At 39.9% G+C, this 25,253-nt stretch overlaps 2 protein-coding genes and 1 long non-coding RNA gene across 5 annotated transcripts in view; 1 reads left to right on the top strand and 2 right to left on the bottom strand.

The window, feature by feature from the left end:
* Nucleotides 1–2,480: 2,480 nt before the first annotated feature.
* Nucleotides 2,481–7,421, bottom strand: dexi (Dexi homolog (mouse)). The gene is made up of 2 exons (XM_050068598.1): nucleotides 6,408–7,421; nucleotides 2,481–5,363 (listed from the first exon to the last, which is right to left on the bottom strand). Exon 1 carries the CDS (start codon nucleotides 6,861–6,863, stop codon nucleotides 6,594–6,596), a length of 270 nt encoding a protein of 89 aa, XP_049924555.1. The 5' UTR covers nucleotides 6,864–7,421; the 3' UTR covers nucleotides 2,481–5,363; nucleotides 6,408–6,593.
* Nucleotides 7,422–8,997: 1,576 nt separating this feature from the next.
* clec16a (C-type lectin domain containing 16A) overlaps nucleotides 8,998–25,253 on the top strand; it is a 62,336-nt gene continuing 46,080 nt past the window's right edge. For all 3 annotated transcript variants that reach the window (XM_050068574.1, XM_050068575.1, XM_050068573.1), the window contains exons 1-9: nucleotides 8,998–9,203; nucleotides 10,086–10,214; nucleotides 11,591–11,724; nucleotides 12,789–12,937; nucleotides 14,814–14,919; nucleotides 22,122–22,245; nucleotides 22,580–22,754; nucleotides 24,487–24,537; nucleotides 24,833–24,949. In XM_050068574.1, the coding sequence (XP_049924531.1) occupies nucleotides 9,130–9,203; nucleotides 10,086–10,214; nucleotides 11,591–11,724; nucleotides 12,789–12,937; nucleotides 14,814–14,919; nucleotides 22,122–22,245; nucleotides 22,580–22,754; nucleotides 24,487–24,537; nucleotides 24,833–24,949 (1,059 nt within the window). In that variant the 5' untranslated portion in view covers nucleotides 8,998–9,129. The remainder of the gene's footprint in view (nucleotides 9,204–10,085; nucleotides 10,215–11,590; nucleotides 11,725–12,788; nucleotides 12,938–14,813; nucleotides 14,920–22,121; nucleotides 22,246–22,579; nucleotides 22,755–24,486; nucleotides 24,538–24,832; nucleotides 24,950–25,253) is intronic.
* The window catches only part of LOC126405067 (uncharacterized), a 31,555-nt gene continuing 19,290 nt past the window's right edge, over nucleotides 12,989–25,253 (bottom strand). The window contains exons 2-3 of the long non-coding RNA XR_007571553.1: nucleotides 13,954–14,174; nucleotides 12,989–13,386 (exon numbers count right to left, since the gene is read on the bottom strand). This is a non-coding gene — a long non-coding RNA (uncharacterized LOC126405067). The remainder of the gene's footprint in view (nucleotides 13,387–13,953; nucleotides 14,175–25,253) is intronic.

Genomic DNA, 25,253 nt, shown 5'->3' with positions numbered 1-25,253 from the left:
TCAGTTTACCACAGGATGTCTGTAATATAAATGTCCGATTCGCATGGGACAAAAAATCTCCATAATTCTACCAGAGATGGGAGTGGTAACTCGGTTTGCGCCCTGGCGTCACCTCCCTGTCGGCATGTGTGTACTACGTTGCTTCCTGTATGTGTTATATTTAGCTCAAGGATAATAATAATTAATGATTAGCCCAATATGAAATATTGCCCATGATCCGGATTGTGTGTACACAATGTGCTTTCTTCTCGACCTTTTTGATTGGTCTCCAATGTAGGGCTATGCGATCATTAGAAGAATGTCCACTATTACAACTGCCGACGACACCGAATGCGTCTTCAAGCGCCTCCATCATCGAAAAAACGCAGAAAAATGGTTGTAAACAGGACGTGACGAAATATTTACATACATTTTTACAGAGGATCACGTTCGCACGGGATTAATATTACCCGAGGTATTTTCTCCGGACCGTTTTGCAGAAGGTAAAAGTCAGACAGACATGGCGCATTTGGACAGGACTAAAATCCCTGGTAATAATTACTTTACCCCACGTCTCCACGTTAAACTAATCCCATCCGAATAGGGCTTAAGTGACTAATGGAGACAGCCATTTTATGCTTCCGCACCAGCGATGGCCATGGCTTGAGGCTTTATGTTTTCATGTTGTCCATCTGTCTGTACGTCTCATTCTCATAAATGCTATATCTCAAGAACACCTTCAGGGAATTTCTTCAAATTTGGCACAAACGTCCATTGTAATTAAACAACGAGCTGATCAGATTATTAGATTTGGTTGTCAAAGGTCAATGACACTGTGACCTTGCATCTGTTTTTCTTGTAAACGCTATAATTTAAGAAAGCCTCGAAAGAATTTCCTCGAATTTGGCACAAACGTCCACTTGGACTCAAGGATGAACTGCTATGAAGTTGGTGGTCAAAGCTCAAGGTCACTGTGACGTAACAAAATATGTTTTTGGCCTTAAATAAAGAATTCATACACTAATTATGACAACATTTCACACAAATACCTAATAAGACAAAATTATAAAGTAATGACAATTTATATTTAAAAGGTCAAAGGTCAACTTTAATGCAAAAACACTAGCAGTCACAGCAGTGTAACAGGCTTCAATGTAATCCCTACGGCTACGGGCAATTATGCACAGTCAATTTACATCCATTAAAAGTGCTTGCCGACTTGCTTAGACTGTGATTATCAGTGTCTGACAATGTTACGGAAAAGACCCTACAGAGAAATTAACCTTTTTTTTCTTGGTTAAAAAAACCCCCAAAGTTTCCATTTAAGGTGACCTCTGATCTTCAGACTGCGGTTCTTAGCGTAAAGTCCGCACCTTGAAAGACATAGACAGGAACAAGGCAGATGTTGAGTTGCCTTATGGGAAATGAAGGACCCAGTGTTATGGGGGCTTGACCCAAAAGTCAGGATATCGAGGCTCGAACGCATTTCATTTTGCCAATTCTTTTCCTAAGCTGTTTCTTGTCAGTCCTCCAACATTATGGAAGTGGACTATGGCAGTGCTTTAAAAGTAAAATTAAACAAAAGTAAATACTGAATCACTATAGAGCTCAAATATCAGAGAATCACAGGTATCTCCCACAAGTTTAGACGTTTGGACCAGGTTCCACCAGACCTCTGAACCATCATCCACATCTCTAATTTGATTACTACTTTGACTGGGCATTTTAATTATTTGCATGCCATCATGCATGTCATAGATATGAAACTCTCAACATACAGTGGCTTCCTCTTTTGTATTTTTAGTTTTTATCTTAGACAAGTGATTGAGTTCAGAAGGAAGGATACAAGTGGCAGATGCTCCGTAGGTTGGTACTAGAAGTCTTCAATATATGCACTTGCTTTTATGAACCCTCTAGGAATATAATTACAGTTCTAATTCAGTCAATGAAGACATATTTGGTTGATGTGTAAATCGACCAAGCTGCACTTGAATCTGAATAAATATAAAATACAAATTGATTAAATTATTTTTTCTATATTTCACTGTCTGTGAAGTACTGCCATGCACAGGTTAAATCTTGGTATACTTCCTGGCTGCATCACAATAATCTCAAATATCACATGTGAACTTTTCAACCCTCTCTTCAGTCAGAAACAGCAGGTGGTTGTGGTGCATCAGATCAGGACACATAACGTGGTGTCAGTTGTCAATCACAGACATTTTACTGAAACACCTGCCATGCTCTGCAGATTCTAAATACATTTAAAGACCAGAGCACCACTGATGTGTCACAAATTTCCATTGTCAAGCACCACTGACATCAAAGCATTCCAACAATGTCCTGCTGTTGTTGTCTGGTGCACTGATGCTCTCTTGTGGACAAAATGTGAAGTGACAACAAAGGAGCACATGGTAACAAGTAAACAGTCTGAGATCAACACTGCAAGATAATCAGTAAGCACACATCTGAAATGACAGTTCAAGTAAGAGGCGAACAAGTTGGCATTCGCTCAAAGTTTATTAAATACACATTGGAAAATAAAACTCTGTTACGATCCATAGCTTATTATAGCATGTGCATGTCTGCAAAGAAGCAGATGTGGAGGGATGACACGAGCACTGGGTAAAGGCTGTATGTTGATGATGTGTCACAGTCCTTTCGGAGTCTAATGGGGTTTCCACTTAAACTAAGATGCTGTGAACAGAGTTGATCAGAACCTGACCAGCACAGTGTGGTATCATGCCTGGGAAATGGCACAAACAGTCTCATACCTGCAACTAAACACCAGTGATATAACAGTTTAAATACAAAACATGGATCCTCCCCATCAAACAGCTTCACTTGCAAAATGATTTTTAGTATATGGGGAGCGACTTTAATATTTGAATTACTTAACTCATCATATGGGCATCGGCGTGTTGAAGGGATAGTGTGGATCTTTTGAATTCATAGTCAGTGTATTACATACAGTAGATGTCAGTCGGCATGCCACCAGTTTGGAGAAGCAGGCTGGAGTCTGACATGGAAGCTAAGCAATGTACTGCTGTAGACATCTTTAAAATATGTTTTGCTGCTGGCCCCCATCCACAGCAGTGCATTGCTTCGGTTCCGTGTCGATACTCCTGCTGCTTCTCCAAACTGGGGGCATGCTGACAGACATGTACTGTATGCAACACACTGACTATTGATAAGCACTCCGTACAGTCCCACTTTAAAAAATCCAAACTACCCCTTTAATGCTCTCCACCTCCAGCATAATGCGGTTTGATTACACATGATTCACTGTTCATCAACAGCAAGCCCTTTCCTGTTATTGATCACATGATTGTTTGATCAAATTCCACACAAACATGTTTAACAATATTTAATGAATATTAGTATCCTGAGCTTTAGTGCCGCGTGATCTAAGTGCTGTTTCAGACGGACTTTTGTCCTGCCCAAAACAGACACACAAATGCACAAACAATCCAATCCAAACACTGTAAATGTCACCACAATATATTGCTTACAGGCAGCTTTAATCCAAATGGAAGAAAGAATCTGGTTATCAGCCATGATTAATCAATACTGGCTGAACTCTGAAAAACAGTCTTGCAAGGCATACGAAGTCTCCTTAGTTTCCTGCTAAACTTTGACACAATTATTTTTTAACATCCCTGTTCTTGAGTTTGAGTATGGCCTTTTCTGGACAACTATCTGGTTATATTCAGTGAGCCATCTTGATGAAAGGTTGTCCACAGAATGTTACGTTTAAAACACTGACAGTCAGGCAATGAAATTCTGGACTAAAGCTTAATTAGAATATGAAACGTGCATGTGCACCACATCGCAATGATTATTTTGCACAGTTTGCTTATTCTGGTAGACAGGTGCTGAATGCTGTGAGAAAATACTGGTTCCTCTGCATCGCCTCCAAAATCAACGTTAAGTTAATCAGCTTGGCTTTAGGTGCTCTTCACAGACCTACAGTATGTACAGTACTTTCAAGGCTTACAAATAGCTAGTAAATCAAGTGAACTATCCCTTTAGAGGTGCTTTGCTTCCACCCATCCACAGCCACACTTAACCAACTGATTACCTTATTCTGTGCATGAGCTCATTTGTATAACTACTGAACTGCCGCACTGCTTGAATCCAGTTTATTATTGCTGCCAAGAATATACATTTAATTAACTGAATTCTAATTTCATAACAAAGTAAAACAGAAGAAAGTGCAATAAAACAGAATTTTGACAACCAAAGCTAATCTCTTAAAAAAAACACACACACAACCAATATCATGCGTTGAGTCTTTTCTCTGTGTCTAACACACACTTGTTAACATTAAAAGAACAAACATGAATGCAACAAATAGAGGATGAAAACGTCAAATATCTGAAGCACTTCTTCTTCTGAGGTTCTTTTTCATGTGAGGTTTCAGCCGTTGACATGACTCATACAGACAACAGCTGCGATCACAGCTTTCTTAACTATTGCTGTTCACTTTTACGTGGAAAAATTAAATGTGCATGTCATCCCAATTACGAATGTGATATAGATCATCAGAAGACAGACTGTATCAAAGAAATAACTCTCCCTAGATACTTTTGGAGTTTCTACATTATACTGAATAGTGTGGCAGGTGTGATATGGTGTTTCTGGTTCATGAGAAAGCTTGAAAAGATTAGGGCTCTCATATATTCTACAGTTTCACAGCCTGTGTCCAGTGTCAGTGTCTTACCAGAGTTCCTGACTGTACTCCTGAGAGTGTGTACATCCCTGAAGCAGAAATACAGATGACCTCAAAAGACACTTTTTTTAAATTACACCTCAAGGATGAGCCTGCAAAGTACCAATGCATTCTGAAAACTTAAAAGGACAAACAGTTAAAACAAGTTCTGCAAGTGATTTAGTAATGCAACGGACCTAAAGTGGACATCGTTCTCACGCTGTTTGCCAGTTCTTCTGAGATGTCACACTGCGTAGGACATCACACTGTGACTGTGTGTGAAGATTTGATTCACTTCCTTCAGCAATTGGCCACCAGATCCTGCACAGCCTGGGTGATTGTTCAGTGTAAATACCAGACACATCAGGCGACTGTATCTGAACTGGCTGCACTGCAGACAACCTGAGTCATGCTCCACATCTCTGTTAACATTCATTTTACATCCACGGGGAATAGCTGTCTCTGAGCACTTGCAGCACATGGTGCTTTCTTTCATCGTGTCCAAAGTGGAGGACACAGATGCCAGTGCTAACCCCTTGGTGTGGCTATTCCTTCTAGTATGGCAACAGACTGACAGCTGATCCAGTGCAGAGTCCCATGAGACAGTCGCTAATCATGTGGCCAGTGGTGCCGAGTCTCCTCCTCAGGCTACCTTCTTTTAAGTCGAGACAACCTAAAAACATGTGGCACACCGAGAAATAGGACAGATAATTACCAAAATATTTATTCCAGCTTATCTTTCAACAGAACATTAAATTGTGAGGCTGATGAATAACAAAAAAAATATATGTTTACATTCACAAAACCTCCTGTTTGTATCAGGTGCTGCCTAAAAATGCAGTTTGTTTGTTTTTTTGCCGATTGTCCTGTAAGGTAACCTTGTCTTGGATAGGTTACTGTACAGTAGGGCTGCAACGATTAGTCGACTAATCGATGACTGGTTTGATTAATTTTTCATAGAAAAGTACTATAAAAGTACCCAAAATACTCTTATTGCAGCTTCTTACGTTCAAATATTGGCAGCTTTACACACTCTCCCATGACGGTGAACTAAAACCCTTTGGCGTGAGTACGAAACAAGACATTAGATGTCATAATTTTGGGGTTTTGGAGAGACATTTTTCAACATTTTAACACATTTCCCGATAAATAGTCGATTAATCGAAGAAATAAGCGACAGATTAGTCGACAACGAAAATAATCCTTAGTTGCAGCCTTACTGTACAGGGCTACCAGGCACAGGCTCAGGGGCCCAAAGTGTCTTTACCTGCAAAATGTCACTTAAATGAATACATACCAACCACAAAGAGACTCAAGATGACCACTAAAAGATGCAAAGGAACTACAAATACACATAAAATAACTAAAAAAGGACACAAACAACCACAGAGTGACACAAAATGAATACAAAGAGACACAAACAACTCAAAAAAACAAAACAAAACACACACAATCACCCTCAAAGAGACACAAAACGATGTATAGCCTCTACTAGATGCAACAGTAAAAGTAAATAAACTTAAACTTAAATGAACTTAAACTTAAACACAACAAAGAAGTAGGCAAAGTCTGTGTTTCCTGCTGTTATGTAGCATGGTGGGGCCTTATGCATACCGGTGCCCAGGGGCCCATGAGCCCAGTAGTACATAATGATCTACACCTCTCATTATGGACATGAAACAAATTTAAAAACACAAAATATCTTGCGTGCACTTACTTTTTCACTGATATGTCTGTGTGAGAAAAAGGCAGCAACAGCATCCACTGTGAGGCATGTCCTCCCCACATCACTGACCAGGGAGTGTTCACGCTGGTCCAATCTGCCCCAGACCTCTGCATCATCATCATCACCACCACCTCCACTTCCACTTCACTGTCTTTATCTTCCTCCAGGGCCGCCCTGTCACTCAAGATACCCCTCAAATACATCCAGCTCCGTGTCCGTGTCATAAGGGACAGAGGCCGGGTCGGACAGCACCCCGAGGTCCACCAGCGCCTGGTCCATATCCTCCGGCAGAAACACTATCCCCACATTCAGGACGATGTACTCCATCAGAAAGGCATAGTAGAGGATCAGGACATTCACAAAGAACAGGCCCAGATAAAACATATATGGAAGTTCGTCCAACAGCGATTCTACCGAATCTAGCTGGGCATAAATTGGATGTGTCATAGAAAAGAAAGACAGCCACGGTTTGGGTTGTTGCCTGTGAGCAGGGCCAGGACGTGGCGGAGTGGAGTCGCCGGTGTCACCGCTAGAAATCTGTCAGGGGTGATGGGGATGGGGCGTCCATTTCGGGTCGTCCCGACCTGTGAACAGTGAGTGAGAGGCGGCTACTTTATCTGTACGGTCCAGAAGAAAACGACACACACACAGGTAGACTCGAGGGCGTAGCGTTCATAGCTAAAAATAACCATTGGACGGTATCAAAATATCACGTTAGCTAGCTCGACGCATTCTTGACATTGGTTCTTTGGGTTTGCGGAATTCACGCCATACCAGCTGGTTAGGGCTAAAAACAGTAGCATGCGATGATAGTGAAAACAAACGCGAACATATGTTCAAGCTACGTATTTGGACTTATCTAGTATGCACAGCCGTACCGGTAAATAAGAAAATATTCACAAATACACGCGTCTGCCGATGTTTCTAAAGCTAAACGTCCCTTTTAACATTTTTGCTAACTGCATCAAAACAGTCCTCCCCAGAAGCGACACCCGAAGCCTCGGCAGATGATTGGCTGTCCGCTTGACAAGCTCAACTGTGATTGGTCTTCAAGGTGTCGATCAGTAACAGAACCCTCGCGAGGACCTGTCGCATCCTTTTATCGTCACTGCCACACCGGAAGTGATTTTTCTTTTCTTTTATTTTTTTTTTAGAGTCAAAAAAGGTACATCAGATTATATTAATATAACTGAGCGAACTGCAAGACCGAAATAAATAATAAAATAGATAAATAAATAAAATAAATTAAAAGGTAACAAAATACAAGTAGTCATTCAGAAAATTAAAGTACACAGATATTCATACAGACAGGGCCTTTCCAATTTTCCAGCACTTTACCTTTTTTTGTATAGAATTACTTAATTTAGTAATAAAAGAAATACTGGGGTAGTTTTAAAAATGACATTTGTGAATAAAATATTTGGCCAAAATAATTAAATTATTTCTTGTCCACCAATTGGACCCCAACCATTATGTTTTCATAATTTAGAATCATAATATTCTGATCATCATAAGTTAACCAATATTTCAAAAAGTCCCAACATTTTTTAGGTACAACACAAGAAAAAAGAAATGTTCTAAGGTTTCAGTGCCTGAGTTACAGACTGTACAAATATTCAAATCTAAATTAAACCTTTGGTGTAAGAAGTCATTACTTGTGTAAATCTCATTTATTATTTTAAAGTGAACTTCTTTAGCATTGAGGGAATTGGAAAAGAGAGGTATCTGGTTCTTATTTTGACTGTCAACATACTGCTGTATTCTTAGAAAATATGTCTTTGCTTCAAAGGTGATGGTAAACAAACTGAAGTGAGAATATTCCCTTATTATTTAATAATGCCTTTTTGTTATCTTAAAAAAGTACATGCAACTATAATTAATAAAGGCTTTTGTGGAATAACCACAGAATAAATCAGCATGCCTCTAATTAACTGAATCATCGCTTGTGTGATTGCCTTAATTGCTGTGTTATATTGCCCATCAGTAGAAACAATTTTGTATTTTTTCATAAAAGTATATGTTAAAATATGAGTATGATTATCTAATAAATTAATAATGAAGCAGATACCCCTCTCCATCCATTTTCAATTAATATACTTATATTATTTCACATAGAAACCATGTGTGGGGTAAAGTTATGCATATATATCAATATCCAATAATGGAGGACTACATGTCAATAAGAAATGTCAATAAGACATGTCAATAAGAAATCTATACCACCAAAATTCATGAGTATTTTAGACAGAAAATGAAACCAAAAATGTCCACCTTTTTATGAGGAAACTTTGTAATCATTTTAATTTAATTTGATCTAAGTCAATAGCATTTAGATCCCTTCCTCAATACATTTATCAATATCACTTTTTCTTAAATAATTTTGTTTATTTTTCCATATTAATTTAAATTAATTTTTCATCAAATGACTAATGAAAGTCTAGATAAACTACAGGAAGTGAATGTTGTAGTTTTCCTCCACTCGCTCTTGTAGGCTGTGTCCAGTGTCCATCGCAGGGAAAGAACTACAACTCCCACACAAACCACGCGCTGTAGTGTTACGCAATGACCCCTCAGCGCTGCTATCGCTGCCTATCACCTTCTGTTTGCTAAGTAGCTATCTGCACGGGAAAGTGGGTGTAATGGGTAGCTGCGGACGCTAACGTGAGCAAAATAACACGCCTGTTAAAACATTACACCCCTTAAAACCACCACCATGTTCGGCCGGTCACGGAGCTGGGTCGGAGGACAGGGGAAAACGAAAAACATCCACTCCTTGGACCATTTGAAGTGAGTAGCTAGCATTAAATATGCTAACGTTAGCCTGTGTGATAGCCGGTTAAGAACGGCTGTTAGCGCTATCATTAGCTTAGTTTTTAACAGCTTAAATAACAGTTGCTAACTAAATGTAGCTGTCTAACTAGGTGTTCTTCTATATGGTTGCTGCGTCCTTACTGTTCTGTTTGACAACGTAGTTCTACATGTGAGCTAGCGGTTAGCTTTAAAGTGACAAATCCACCCTAAAACAGAATTTGACCCTGTGCTACTGTAATGGTTTTGGACATAGTCAGTATCAAACATTGAGCACCAAGTGTCCATACAAGCTGGACAGCGAAGCACCGACATTTAAAGGGCTTGCACCAGTCTTTAGACATATGCCCAGGTTGAAATAGGGGGGAGCTATGCTCGCTATTACAGAGGTCACCAAAATGTAATCAGAATGGCAGAATTTAAAGTTGTCCCACCACAACAGGTGCAACTAATTAACCAGGGAGTAATCAAGCTCGTCTGCACACATGCACAGAGTCCTGAGAAGCAGTCCAATGAGGCATAAGTGAAACACCTGTGTGGATGTACAGTGCAGGGGCTTTAATTTGGTGGTTATTATATTACACTATTAGAGATGATCCTTTGACTAACTGTATGGGCTCATAGTACTCAGATTTTTCTACCACACAGATGGGTTTTATTTTGAACACAGGGTTTACAGTCAGTTCCTCAAAAGTTGTTTCATTATTCTGGTCTGTAGAGCAGCTTCTAGATGCACTATGTCTTCATATCACTGCAGTCTGGCCCTCTGCTGCTAAGTTCAGAGATAGATTTGTACGGATTAATGCTAAGCTTTATGACTATCTCTCACACATCTTACCCTCGTTCTTGTCTCTCCATCAGGTATATGTACCATGTCCTGACCAAAAACACCACAGTGACCGACCACAACCGAAACCTTCTAGTGGAGACCATCCGCTCCATCACAGAGATCCTCATCTGGGGGGACCAGAATGACAGCTCTGTATTTGAGTAAGAACCAGTCCACGACTTTATGCAAAATGTCTCACCTGTAGCTGCAAATATGCAGATGTGATTCCTGTATAGGACTCGAGCAATCAAATTGACAGCATTGTATTTACTTGAATTTGAATCTCTATTCATGGAAGCAAGGTTGTGCAAACTCTATTATAACGTCACATTCATGCATTTGAAAAGCCACAGAAAACTGCTCCTCACTGATTTTTACGATTCATGTTTGATCACCTGATTAGGGGAAATCCTCAACTTAGAAACCCCTTTCTCCAACATTATAACTAACCTAGCTGGATAGTCATATTCAAGCAACTCAGGACTCCTACCAAACCTTATTTATATATAGCAGCATTGCTAACAAGTAGGTTGCCATGCTGCTCTTCTCTGGCTGAGAGCCATTCATAATAAGATAAACCTGTATCTCTGTGTCACAATGATTCTTGATTTTCAGCCTGTCATGCTGGCTCTGCACCAAGTAGTTACATACTTGTGTTGTCAAAAAATACATAAAACATATTCTGGTCAAGAACATTTTTGCATTTATAAGCCCTTGGCAGTTCATTTCCCCCAAACCACTGAGGCATTTCAGTAGTTTCCGGGGACTCGAGCTTATTAAAACATGGTGTTTTGTTTTTAATCAGAAGCAGCTCTGCAATTAGAGCTGCATGTCATCACTTCCGTTCATCCACTTTGCCACCTTTGGCTTTATTATATGAAGCAGGAAATGGTTTTGAAGAGCAGAAAAGCCACAGAGGATGTTGAAAGAGTACTTTGTGTGATCAGGAAACCCATGAAATAAACATGGACATGAAAACTCGCTTTTCACTTACTTGGTTAGGAGTTTCTCGGAATTTTTACAGTCTTATTGCAACATTATGATGATGATCTTCATGTTCAAAAAATCAAAACGTAAAATTTCTATGGTGCAAAGTACTGGAGCACTCTTGTCTGTGTTTACTGAGGTGTGGCTCAGTCTGAGAGCTGGTCCAGTAAACTGAGGTAGTGATAAACTGCAAATCTTTCAAGGGTGAAATGAGCAGTATGCGAGTTCAGAATATTGACATAGCACAGCACAAAAACGATGGTTGAATATGTTCCTGTTTCTTTTTTTTTAGATTTGTTTTGGTGTTTGTTGCCTTTTATCAGATATTGACAGTATAGATATAGACAGGAAACACGGGGAGAGACAGGGGTAGAAATCCAACAAAGGCCCATTGCTGTAATCAGATTAGTGATGTTGTGGGTATAATATGGTATGAGTCTTAATACTGTAAAAGAGAAACATTCTTCCCTTCGATAATTATATTTCAGGATCAAGTCATCATGAACTGACAGCTGTATGTGTTGTTGTGCACTTTCCTGCATGTGTTCAGCTTCTTCCTGGAGAAGAACATGTTTGCCTTCTTCCTGAACATCCTGCGTCAGAAGTCGGGGCGCTACGTGTGCGTCCAACTCCTCCAGACCCTCAACATACTGTTTGAGAACATCAGCCATGAGACTTCCCTATGTAAGCATTTAAATCAACACTGTTAAAAAAATTAGACACATATATTGATGTAATGCATTGCAGTTAAATAGTCCTGAAATATGTAATACATTTCTTATATTGTTACATTTCTGAGACTGCTGCTTAGTTTATTTTTTTGGTGAATCATGTGGTATGTTTTGAGGCTGTGGTGGTGTTCAGAACACTTCATAATAGCATCTACAGAGATGCCACAGCCTACAAATCCTATTCCAGATGTCAGGGAACGTGTTTGTTTGGTACAGACCCCACCAAAAATCACATCAACATTTGTATTTTATTTTTCCAGTGAGAATGAAATGGAAAAGTAGCTTTCCATCTTAATTCACAACATATATCGCAATTGCAATATTTGTCGAAATAATTGAAATAGATTTTTTTTTTTGCACATCATGCATCCCTAGTTTATATTTTGTACAAGAATATTAGAAATATCTTACTATATAGTACAATATAGGGCTGCAACTAATGATTCTTTTTGTTTATTCATAATTTGTCAATTTTTTTGTAGTTTGTGACATCATATTTAAATTGTGAATACATTTGTTTTATGTTAGATTAAATGTGAGCAGTGAAAGATGCCCATAGTAGTTATTACAGTGGTGCTGTATTGCATTGCCTTAAGATAGACGTATACATGTTTTTTTATAGGCTAAACAATGCAAGGCATGTTGCACTGGCTGTCTTTGTTGAAACATGCAATGCAGAGCAGACTGCTGCATGTTTTGCTGTTGCTAGGCAACCAAAGACTCAGCAGATGATACTGTAATTTATAAAGTGGGCCGATGTCTTTAAATAAGTAACCCAGGTTTGCATTTTGGTGAATTGTGGAGGTATTACAATCAGAGTTGTGGCACATTGTCTCAGCAGGAATTAATAGAGTTTTCTCATGTTCACTGTGCACATCAGTCACTGCTGTAGTCCAGCCTCACTGCTGATCTCATGATAACAGCGCTAAAATGAAAGTAGTGCAGGGAAACTATGCACTGATCTCTTCTCTTCTCTTCTCTTCTCTTCTCTTCTCTTCTCTTCTCTTCTCTTCTCAGATTACCTCTTGTCAAACAACCACGTGAACTCCATCATCGTCCACAAGTTTGACTTCTCGGACGAGGAGATCATGGCCTACTATATCTCCTTCCTCAAGACCCTGTCGCTCAAACTCAACAACCACACGGTGCACTTCTTTTACAATGAGGTGAGGTCAATAACAGTTGGGGGGATGAGAGGGAAGAAAGAGATAGAGGATCTGTCATTCAGTGTCAACAACTTCCATCGTGCACTCACTATCACACAGAGGAAGGAAGAGACAAAAGATTAGAGGCTAAGAATTAAGCAAGTGAGTGATGAAACAGATTAGTAAAACCAGCAAGACAGACTGACAGAGACAACCTGTTTCTTGAAGTCACCAACTTGTGAAAATTTACAATGGTATACATGTAAAAATTAGTTGTGCAACAAAAGAGATTTTTTTTTTTCATCTGTTTAATTTGTTATATTTTCAGAAGCTCATTTGTATTTCCTGCAAGTTGACCTGTGTGTGTCAGGCTACTTCTATCCACACACTTCCTCTGTCAAAACATTGGCTTCCTGTGTAGATGGGTTGATTAGCCGATCTTGTTTACACGTCATCTTTCTCTTCACCAGCTGAAACATACATATGTGTCAATGTTACTTTCATTTAGGGGAATATTTCATGTATAGACCTCTGTTTTCACATCAAGATCTTGTTTCTCTGTCACTCAAAACTGTTATTATTCCGTATTTAAACTTTTAATAGAATATTATCACGCAGAAATGTTGCTGTGTGTGTCTGTGTGTACCAAAAAAAAACTGATCTCCTGAACAATCTCTGATGATATTGTTACCCTTCAGTGTTTCAGCAGTATCTGTAGTCCTTCCACTGGCCTGTGTGTGCTGGGAAAAGTTATTGGTGTACTGTCGATGGTAGCCTTGCCCCTGAAGCCAAATCCAGACCCAGTGTGTAGATCTGAGAGTGTTTGTGCATGTGGTTAAATAACCTATAACTATTTTATTTTAGATTGATTTCACTTTACTTGATTTATCAATTAACAATAAAAGTAAAGCTTGCCTTTTGGAAAGCAAAGGAAGATATTTATTTTTGGATGTAGATACACAGAACATGTTCATAATTAATCTCTCACTTCATGTATGATATTTAATTTATAACCTATTGATTTATCCTTTACTCACCTCCAGAGGGTGCTGTTGGATAGCTGATTACTTTGGCCACCTCTGTTCCTGTCAGATCTACACAAGTGACATTTGTAAGACTGGAGGACACGCTCTTGGTTTGGGTTTGACGTCAGGGTCAAGTTTCTTCACTTGCTGCGACCTCTGTTTGTTTCTGGCCCTCCGCTGTGATCGGCTGGAGGTCGCAGTGACTGAGGAATGATTGGGTTGAGGATCAGGCACTGGCACAGAGAGAGATGACTGTAAGATGCAGAGCAGCCGGTTTGTCATATGCAGATTTACTTATGGTACTATGTGGTAGCTTGGTGGTGTTGAGGTTTTGTCATGTTTCAGCATGGGCCAAAAACTCCCAGATAAAAGGTTTCCTAAGTGTTCTTCAGCTTGATACTAATCTTAAGATATGAAGTACAACCGCTGCAAGTTAGCAGCAGAATATGCCTACTTATTCATCCTGTATAGCATCGACATTGACTGGATTTTAAGAGACATGAGACATTTATCATGGATTCTGTAGGATTTGAGTTAGTCTACACGGTAACTTGTGGGCTGGTTGTTTACTGAAGCTGGAGGAATCCTCCTTGTTTAGTATCATGCTGCCTAATCTGTAGCATCTCAAAATAACTCTGACCTTTGTATATTTGCCCAGCCTGTAACTCTGAAAAAACTTTCCCAGTCAAATGGAGAACTAAATACCAGTTTGTTACTCTCATGAAGTCATTTTGACACTGCCCAGAATGTCTGTCTCCACTAGGTGCTTTCTCTCTGTCTCTCTCTCGCTCTGTGGTCGTCTTTGGCCAGAGCACAGCCATGCAATGCCGTGCCTTGCTCACCAGCGCCCCCTCTCTGTCTCCCACACACAGCACACTAATGACTTTGCCCTGTACACCGAGGCCATTAAGTTTTTCAACCACCCTGAAAGCATGGTCCGCATCGCAGTCCGGACCATCACACTCAACGTCTACAAAGGTGAGTGCCAGGAACACGCATGCGCACATGCTAACCATACACACACACACGGGTGCATACAAAAACACTCACGAGATGCTGGGACTGCCTACCGCCTCTCTCTGTACTCCTGCCCTCTTCTCACTGCTGCTTCTGGTGCATGAGCATGACTAACAGGTAACGCTGTGATGAACACACACAGATACGGTCTGCTGAAGTTTTGGCCGAAAATAATTCATTGCCTTCTAACGTGTGTGTTGAACTAAAAACTTCTTTAAGCTGTCATTTTAACACAGTCCTTCATTTCAAGTTTTTCCAAAGGTCAGTAACTGAAGTAGTGTGTGGAAATCTGTCCATTATTCACAGCCACCTGGTACTAGTCAAAGAAGTATCTCTAAGCAGGTGTCAGGTCGACTACACCCGATCCCGTTTTTTACAGAAATACCATCTGCCATTAGGCACATGTGTTTTCTTACGATATCCCAGACTGCACGTCTACAACACAGACTAGACATTCAGTAAATATTTGCTCAGAACCTGACAGATGAAAGCTGTTCACCTCTGACACTCAGCTGAAATGGCAGAATTGCAAAAAATATGTAGAAATACTTTAATCTATATACAGCAAGATCTTGCTGTAACCCTGCCAGCAGCTGTGTGGCTCTTTGTCATTGTGCTAACAAGCCACTGTGGAGGATGATCGGCTACTTTGGGGACGAATTAAGGGTTTTATTCCCTTTTTTCTTATTCTATACATTTGTTGTTATCTCAGTAACATCTGCTGATGCTTAATTCAAACATTTGCCCTTGGCTCTGTCTCATTGCAACAAGCCAACTGTGGTCATAAGAGCATTTAGCCCGCATCAAATACCCATGAATTATTATATACTTTCACATTTGTACAGAAGATAACTGGATCCAGATACTGGACATACGTACTATAAGTATTTACCCACAATTCTGGTTGTTTTAGTTACCATTCACAGCTGTAATCCATTTACTGTATTGTCATGATTAGCTTCTCTTATATTATTCTTGAGAACTCCTGTTAAGTCACTGTCATGCATTACTTTTACACTTTACGGTGTAATAATTACACAATGAAATACATTCTGACGTGACCAACTAAGGACAAGAATAAATTAAGAAAAATCATCTGTTATAGATTACTATAATCCAGCAATTTATAAATCAGAAGAAAAACAACTTGATAAATGTTGGTTTAAGTTTTTCAAACCTGTGTACCTTTGAACAGAAAATCCCGCACTGCTCTTGCTCAGCTTCACAATTTACTAATTTACTAACGTTATGGTCCTCTGAAACTGAAACGTTAGTGTTACTAATAAATTGTGAAGCTGAGCAAGAGCAGTGTGCAAGTTTTCTGTTCAAAGACTCTAGTGATATTTCACAATGCACCTGCATCTCAAACAGTTGGATGTGCGAATACATTTCTTTGAACGAATGAACCCATGTACCTGAAACAGCAGATAACATTTGAGCTTTGCATGTGTGCAACGGCCACGGTAGCGACACCACAAGGTTCAATATCACCACCTCATGGAGTGCCCAGTATGCACCCAAAAATGTATTGCAACCTGCAGGTGTTTCAAAGTCAACGTCCTGTGAGTGCAGCACCAGCACAACAGTGATGCTGTGAGTCTGTAAACAGCAGGATTCTTACAAAGGCTGTGCTGCTTTCTGCACTGTGCTGCTTCTTCTTCTTGCCGTCTCTCTGGGCTCCTCGGGGCTCGGAGCTGTCCACTGGCACTCCAGGGGAGGCGGGTGGTACATGTAGCGGGTTTGGCTCTTCTCCACATCATGCTTCTCTTCATTAAACATAACATTTCCTCAACATACAGTCACTGCAACATACCAACTATGGCGTCCTGTCTGTCTCCGTACCTGTTTGTCTAACCCTGCATGCAACACTTTGCACAACTTTGCGTCTTGCGTCGTCCATGAAGTCTTGATTCTGTAACTCCCAACAGTGACTTCATACAGTTAGCACAACTGACTTTAACCACAGTAGAAGTACAAGTCATGTATGAAGTAACTTAGTGGTGTGGGGAACGTGTCATTGCTGGTCTGGCTATGGGCTAATCTATAGTAAGGAATCTGTTAAAGAGGGAAGCATCAACTCAGTGCAGCAACTCTGACGTTTTTTGTCAGGGAACAACACAGAACATCTTTATCCCGACGTACAGGCTGACATACTGCTGTAATTTCATTGTAAAATTATGCAGTGAAAGCTTTTCTAAAATAAACCCATTACTTTTGGTGGCAATTTTAAAGATTTCAGTTCTTGTATATTTGGCAACACCTGCAGTTTCTGGTGGGAACAGCAAGTGCGGTTTGATACAGGTCACAGAATTCTGTGGGCAGCAAGACAAACTGTTGTCGTTTTAAGAAAGAAATCAGGCAACAATTTGCCTTTTTCCATCAATCTGTGACCAACCTTGATCTGATTTTATACTGCACACAGCATGAGTCTGTGGACAGCAGGGCACAGTGAAAGGAGTTGGTAAGTTGGAGGTGTGCAGCCTGCAGCCTTTGATCAAACAGTTCACTGTGACTGCTCCTTGATATTTCAAATTGATCCGCTGTCAAGAAATGCATAAAATGGCTGTTGCCTTGTTTTGCAGTCTCATACGTCACAGAAAATTGGGCTAGGTGTCGTTAAAGAAAATTACAATACCAGTGCCAACACCAGTACCCTTAAAGTGATACCAGTACCAAAAGAGTACCTTTTTTTTTTGTATATTTTTTTGCATAAAATAACACCACCACTCCTCCCCATCCAAATGATTTTTACATGAATACATTTTGAAAGAGTTCAAATTATTAAAATATTTATTAACAACAAACTGCCAGCCCTTTCAAACACACTGCGCTCGACTTTGATACACCACTTACTGAATGGGTTGTAGCTTCAGTAGTGAACCAATTACAGGTCACATTCAGTCAAAGAATGCTTGCATTCATTAACTAAGATAAGATAAGATAAGATTCAGCTTTATTGATCCCATAATTGAGAAATTCCAGTGTTGCAGCAGTCAAGGAGAAAGAGTCAGATTAAAGATTTCAAAATTAAACTTAAAAAAACTTAAATAACTAGGCATGCAGATAAGTACAAAAATACAAGAGACGGCGATAAATAACAATAACAATAATAATAATAATAATAATAATAATAATGAAAATAATAGGTAGTGGATAATAATGAGCAGCAGTGAATGAAAATGAGCAGTGGATAAAGGGAGCACATCTAGTGCAAGTGAAGGCAGAAGGCAAGCAAAACCATAAAAAATAGTGATTTTTTTTTTCTAGATTTGGGTACAAAAAAGGATTGAATGCAGGTAGTATTTGACTAGAGAAGTTTCAACACTGCTTGCCACTGGGCTATGTCAGTGGACACCTTAAAGGTATTGAGTACTGATACCAAGCCCTACTGTAAGACACGTTGCACATCCTGTGACGACTTCATATCAAAATTCAACACTTATTGCAGCAGTTAAATGATTTTAATGTGAAGTTACAGCAGTTGGAAACATTCAGTTTGCATTAGCAGTAACTTAATACAGCATTTTTTCTGCCAATGTCACCCTCAACCCCCAGTTTCTAATACTGCAAATATAATCTTGCAATACTTTCATAAGTGGGCCAAAGGCTCAGTCACCATTGTGTCACCTCATTCAGCAATAGATAGCAACCTAACAGACATTTATTTGAATACTTGCAGTGTCACGACTGTGAAAATGGGTCAGTATGTTCCAATAAAAATTTCTTATTTTATTTAAGCATTACGATGTTGAACATTTCAGTTTGATGCTTCCTACTGATTCCTTGGGTCATGTACTGCAACAAATGACAACCTGGAAAAGGATTTTATGCAGCATTAAGACTAATTAAGCTAGTGTGAAGATATTTTAGTGAACTGATGCTACTACACTAGCTGTTTTTGTGGTTACTTGCTGCTTGTTCAGTTTTCTTTTGTTGGAATGTTACTCAGTGGAGACCAATGTGATATTCTGAAAATAAAGTGTGATGTAACATGTAAACTCCTTTACCAGATGTGCCATTGTTTGCAGTTTGCATTTGTTAAAATACCTGCGGGGTCCCACCCAGCCTCCACCCCCCTCCACAGCCGCCCCTTTACACACATTAACCCTGTGTCTGTTTCCCCCTCTCCCTCCTCCTCCTCCTCCTCTTCAACAACCACTCCTACTCTTCCTCTCCCTTGTCTCTCTCCTCCTCTCCCTCCTCCCTCTGCGCGCCCCATCTGCCTAACTCCAGTTTCATGTAAGTTGGTTCCATTCATTCAGTCTTTTTTTAGGGCTGGGTATCCTAGAAACATGTTGTGTTGTTATTTTCTGTCCCTTAAATGAGTTAATGTTGTTCTAGTGTGTTGATTTTAGAAGTATAGCTGCTGTTAATGAGACTTGTCATTGTTTTTAATGCCTCAAATTTGAAATGTTTACAAAATCGTGTCTAAAGTTAGTTATTATTACTCAGTTCCTCTCAGTGTTTGTTGATACCCAGCCCTATTTGTACCTAATGGTGTATTTGTTATAAATGTACGGGTATGAATATCCTTGCAATTCCTGTTCTTGTAAATCAATCTGTATCACCCACCTACATACATGCAGAAAAAACCTGCATGCCTATTTTAATTTCTTTTTCTTGGATTAATTGTTCCACATACTTAATTTCAGTTTAGCCCCACATGTTGATTGTTATTTTGGTGATGGGTTTGATAGTTTTGGTCACTGTGGTTATTCAGTCAGTGTCACCCTCTGCTTAATCCTCAGCTCATCCACTAAATGGACTAAGCTGGAATGACACTGTGACTCTGAGTAGTGGCAGCTTGTGATTTGTCCGTTTGTCTTCTGCTATTATGTAATTCATACATTTGATTTGGCTGCTCATTCATTACTTGTGTCAGTTTGACCTGTGTGGATTGGCACTGTGAGAATACTATCAGCTTTTATTTGCATTTGGATTACAACATAAGAAAGTGGTACTACACCAGGACTGTTCACATCTCAAGTCAGTTAAGATGTCATTCACAGAAGAGATGTATCCTAAAGTGATTGTCTAGAATGTCTGGTTTTCCCTCACGTGCCCTGTGTGTTAAACTGGAGTAGGTTTTTATTCCAGACACATTAAAACAGATGCATAGAAGTATTTGCAAATACATGTAACAAAGGTGTCTCTTACCCATCTTGTTATTCATCAGTCTAGATTGTTCTGGTGTGAGTTGCAGAGTGAGATATCTACCATAGAGATGTGTACCTTCTCTCCACTATAATCAGTAGCCCTTTCTAAATAGGAATTGTGCAAATTTGCCGGAAAGCCCAATCAGTCTTTTTTCAGCGTTGGCAGTATAAAAACAAAATTGGGGAGTGCAGCAAAATGCCGCCTACCTACTTTTGTTTATACAGAATGCGCCTTTTTCGGGGCAATGGGGGGCGTGAGCAAGTAACAAAACGTGTAGCTCAGCGTGTGACGTAAACAGTGACGTGGGTCCTTTGGCGACTCTCTCATAAGTTGGCCCGTCCTCCACCGCCCCGTCATTTGACGGTTAATTGCCTCTTCGTTTGCGAGGGCAAGGAGGGCGCGCAATTCTTTGTCTCCCCAGTTGCTCATCTTTACAGTGTCTGTCAGGTTTGCGTTTCCCTCTTGCTACTAGCTGCTCATTCCTGCTATCAGCTGTTTCCTGTTTATCCACCGCCAGTGGGTCGCACGTGCGCCGTCATCAACAGCTCCTCCCACAAGTCTTCAACAGCCCCTCCTGTGGCGGAAGGCTGCCTCATTCTGTTTAAGCCAAAAAGGTTCCGCCAATATGTCTACCCTACGAGGTGGAAAAATTGGGCATCTCGGATGAACTCGCCAATCCGGCTCTGTGTGTTTTGCCATCAAAACGGCCCAACATTCGCGGAAAATCTGAGAGCGTAAAAGGGGCTAGTATCTCTTTCCTGGAATCATGACCCACTCAAGATAATCCACAGACCTTGTTGTGAGCAGTTTCATGTAGGAACTATTTTCTTTCTACTGAACTACACCTGCCAACAGCATCACTGTCCAGAAGAAAGAGTGCATCTACTGCTGAATCACCACCACCACTGAGCTAGTTAACGTTATACCTCAGCTGAGGAGGACGACATTTATGGTCATAAGCATGAGCCTCTCATCCAGGAGTAGATGCACTATTTCTCCTGCATGCTGATGCGGTTTGCGGGTGTAGTTGAGTAGAAATAAAATAATAGTATCTACATGAAACTGCTCACAACAAGGTCTGTAGATTATCTTGAGTAACCTGGTCATGATTTCTCGAAAGAAACTTTACTGTTGAGTTTTTCAGATGTATATTTTTGGTGCTTTTAGCTCCACAAGCTGCGTGCCATCTAGTTCTCTTATATTGGAGAGAAGGCAGACATCTGCAACACACTGCAACTCACACCAAAACATCTACATGGATATTTGTCCCTTTAAAAGCACAACACCAATTTAGCATTGCACTCCTTTAACATTGTCAGACTCAAAATGGACAGTTTAAAAAAACAATTGGTGCAGCAGAAATAGTGTGTTATGCTAGTAGAGGCTAATGTAGCTTTGAGCTGTTGGCACAGTGGAGTTCCCCTCAAACTTTGCACATGAATGAAATATTTAGATTTTTTTTTTTTTTAAACATTATGACTCATTTTGTGACTTTCATTACCACTAATACAAACTTGGACCAAATCTGGCTCAGATCTCTTGTTTAAAGATAACTCCTCTTCAGAGAGCATCAGTGAGCGTGACAAACTCATGAGTGCAGGCTCAGATCACAGGCTTGGATCAAACAGACATACAATCAGTAGGAGATGCCGTTTGCTCTTGTCTAATTACAGCCCCAGTCACACTGTTGTTTCAACTTGGAACTGAACTGGCTTTTCTCTAAATCCCACTCCACTAGTATTCCCTTTATATTATATCAACAATGGACCAATTCATGTGTTTAATTTGACTTAACGTGGTTGGTTAATTTTCTTAATTTATGTCTTAATGTTATGGCTTTGCTGTTTTTTTTACTCATATTTAACTGTCACATTCTTGTAATTCTGCAGGCTCTCAAAGTGTGTGTACATATGAGTATGTGTGAGTGTATGTAGGTATTTGATACCAGTGGGCAGCCTTGGTGACAGTCCTAACCCAGTTCTTGATCCTGACCCTCATCTCTCCAGTGGACAACCAGCACATGCTGCACTACATCCGAGATAAGACAGCCGTGCCATATTTCAGCAACTTGGTGTGGTTTATTGGCAGCCATGTCATCGAACTAGACAAGTGTGTGCAGACAGATGAAGAGTAAGTGACATTTATTCGTCAGTGTGTTTCTCAGTGTAATTCACACTGTGGCCTCGAGGTATCAGGCATGTCTGGTCTGTAATGTCATCCTGGCGCCCTTTAGATGACATTTCCATTCATGATACACTAGTCATTGCATAATGATAAACTTAAAAAGAAAAAAGTTTATATCACTGAATGCAGCCTGTAATGTTTTACTTTTAAATAGCTTTCAAGCTTGCTAAAAAAATAAAGTGTCACTGATATACAATAAAGCATGTACACCATGACTTTTTAATTCCTGAAAGTGTTTTTTAAATTCACAACATCTCTCTGCCTCCTTGTTGTGTCCCAGACATAAGAACAGAGGGAAGTTAAGTGACCTGGTAGCGGAGCACCTTGACCACCTGCACTACCTGAACGACATCCTCATCATCAACTGTGAATTCCTCAATGACGTTTTGACTGACCACCTCCTCAACCGTCTGTTCCTGCCCCTCTACGTCTACTCTTTGGTTATCCCCGAGACGGTATGTCACCCTCTGCATATCTAAATGAATGAGGTCACACTGATATTATCAGGTTGCAAGTGGAGTGCTTCTTCCATTCACATCTAAAATATGTTAACCCCAAACCATAGCACATGACGTGTTATAGCACCTAGTCATGTACGTGTTTCTCAGTAAGCTGATGTGTTAAAGAACACTTCATAGAAACTGTGTACAGTTTTGTCTCAGTTGAGGCCATCAGTGGTTAAAAATGTTGACAGTTGAAATCACATTATAAAAAACTCAACATGTTTTTTCTTTATTGATTAATCTTTTGATTCGTTTTGTGATTGATCAATGAATTAAGTATTTTAAATGTCAGAAAATAGTTTCCCTAGTGTCGTAAAAGTCCATCACAGTCCAAGTTGACATCTTTCAATGTGATTTGATTTCACTTTATTGTAAGACAGAATTCTGAAATTTGTCCATAAATACACACAAATACAAAAAAATACAAAACAACATTTAACTAAACAACAAAATCATGCAACAAACTCTACAAATCACAGCCGACGTTACAAAAAAGTGGATGCAGTGCAACATATTACCCATTACCTGTCACAGTGGTTCCCAACTGGTGGGTCGCGGTCCAAAAGTGGGTCACAGATCCATTCTGAATGGACCACAAGTGGCTTGCAGAAGTGTCAGGTTTGTAAAAAACACATTGTTTCTTAAAGTACAGTGAATTTCCATTAAATAGCTTTTATTTTGAAGTGCTGTTTCCTGCTGTAGAGTGAGTGACAAACTGACAGCTACATGACAGAGACAGCAAACTAGCTTGACCACATGGCCAAACACAAGTATGACGCTGAATATATTAATTAATATATAACTGTGTGGACCTTGAACTCATGACTAAGGAGAAATCTGGACCCTGTTGCTGGACCAGTTGGGAACCACTGGTCTATTACAATCTGTGTTCGGCCCAGGCTACTTAGACCCACAACCCTTAATGTCTTGTCCAACCAACTCTCCAAACTCCAAGCTATTCAATTTACAGAGATACAAAATGTACAAAAGCTGTGAATTACATTTGCCAAGGTGGAACCAGTAAATCATTTGCCTAATTAATTACTTAAAAGACCATACCAGTGCTTTTGCACAATCAGCCTAGTAAATCCTATGTGCTTAAACTTACATTACTGACAACCATTTCCAAATACTTGCAAGTTGTGCTGCAGATTTTATGTGTTTTTCCCTCCAGGGGCCATTGGTTTTAATTTGAATACATCATCAAAATCACGTAACATGTGAATCAGTCATGGTGGTGCATTCACGTGCTGAAGTCGAGGTCTAACGACAAACCGTCTCCATTCAGCTACTACGTACCATTGCGTTCTTAAGTCATGTTGTTTGGAAACTCAACAGGGATGACAAACATTATCAAGCATGGTTGTAGTAAAAGTTTTTCATACATTTGATAGTTGTATTGAATGGTCTGTGAAATGCTTAGGAAAATAACTGACAGCACTAAACGACAATGTAAGCAGATAAAAGTCATTTGGGTTAATATACAAACTACTGGAACAGTCATTTTTAAGCTATTAAATGATCATCAGACGAGTTAATCATTCCAGCTCTATGCTTTGTCTCTCCACGCTCTAGTTTCAGCTTATTATGCATTTTACCCTCCCTGCCATTTTCTTAAAGGTACTAGCTATGGACCTGCTGTATGTGTGACATTGACTGGCCTTTAATTGTTGTGTTTCTTTAGTCTGAAGAGCGAAAGATCAACCCTCAGGTGTCCCTCTACCTGCTGTCTCAAGTAAGTGACACACACATCAGATGCTATGAAAAAGCCATCACCAAACCACTGATATACAGTCGTGTGGTTGGATTTCAACCTGCCTTTTTGGCCTTAGCATTACTTTTCTGTGTCAGCTAAACATGTGCAATGAACTCCTTTAGCTTGCAAAGTTTAAATTTAAAATTCAAAGTATGCTTTTCAGACTTTTATCTGACATGCAGCGCAGTTGTAAGAGCTAAGAAAAAAAAAAATCAGATGTACTTGTGAACGTTTCTTGTATTTAAAGATGTTTTGATTACTCTGTGTTTTCCAGGTGTTCCTGATCATCCACTATCAGCCAATGGTCAACGCCCTGGCTGAAGTTATTCTCAACGGAGATCTGTCTGTCTTCACCCCGCAGACCGACATGCACAGCACACACAAGAACACGGTAACGCACACACATACACTCATCTATAACAACATCTAACATGCTACACAGACAAACATGTAAGCCAGACACACAACAACATTGGACATACACAGCACAGCACTCACAGAGACACCATTAAAGGAGCTGTACACAACATTCAGAACAATATAGCATATATATATAGCAGCAAGGAATTGTTTGCTATGTAAAGATATGGTGGAGTAATGGCGTCCAGAGTAACAAAGGAAGTCACGCTACCTGTCTGTGTTCATTGTTGTGGTAGATGGTCCAGCCATGCTGCATGTTAGTGCATGTGAGTCCC

The sequence above is a fragment of the Epinephelus moara genome, chromosome 18 (genome assembly GCF_006386435.1).
Source record: "Epinephelus moara isolate mb chromosome 18, YSFRI_EMoa_1.0, whole genome shotgun sequence".
Taxonomy (NCBI): Eukaryota; Metazoa; Chordata; class Actinopteri; order Perciformes; family Serranidae; genus Epinephelus; species Epinephelus moara.
The sequence above is the reverse complement of the archived record's forward strand: the minus strand, read 5'-3'. Positions and strand labels throughout refer to the sequence as shown.

Excerpts from the sequence above, each read along its gene's own strand:
- dexi (XM_050068598.1), bottom strand. The coding sequence starts at position 6,863 with ATGACACATCCAATTTATGCCCAGCTAGATTCGGTAGAATCGCTGTTG.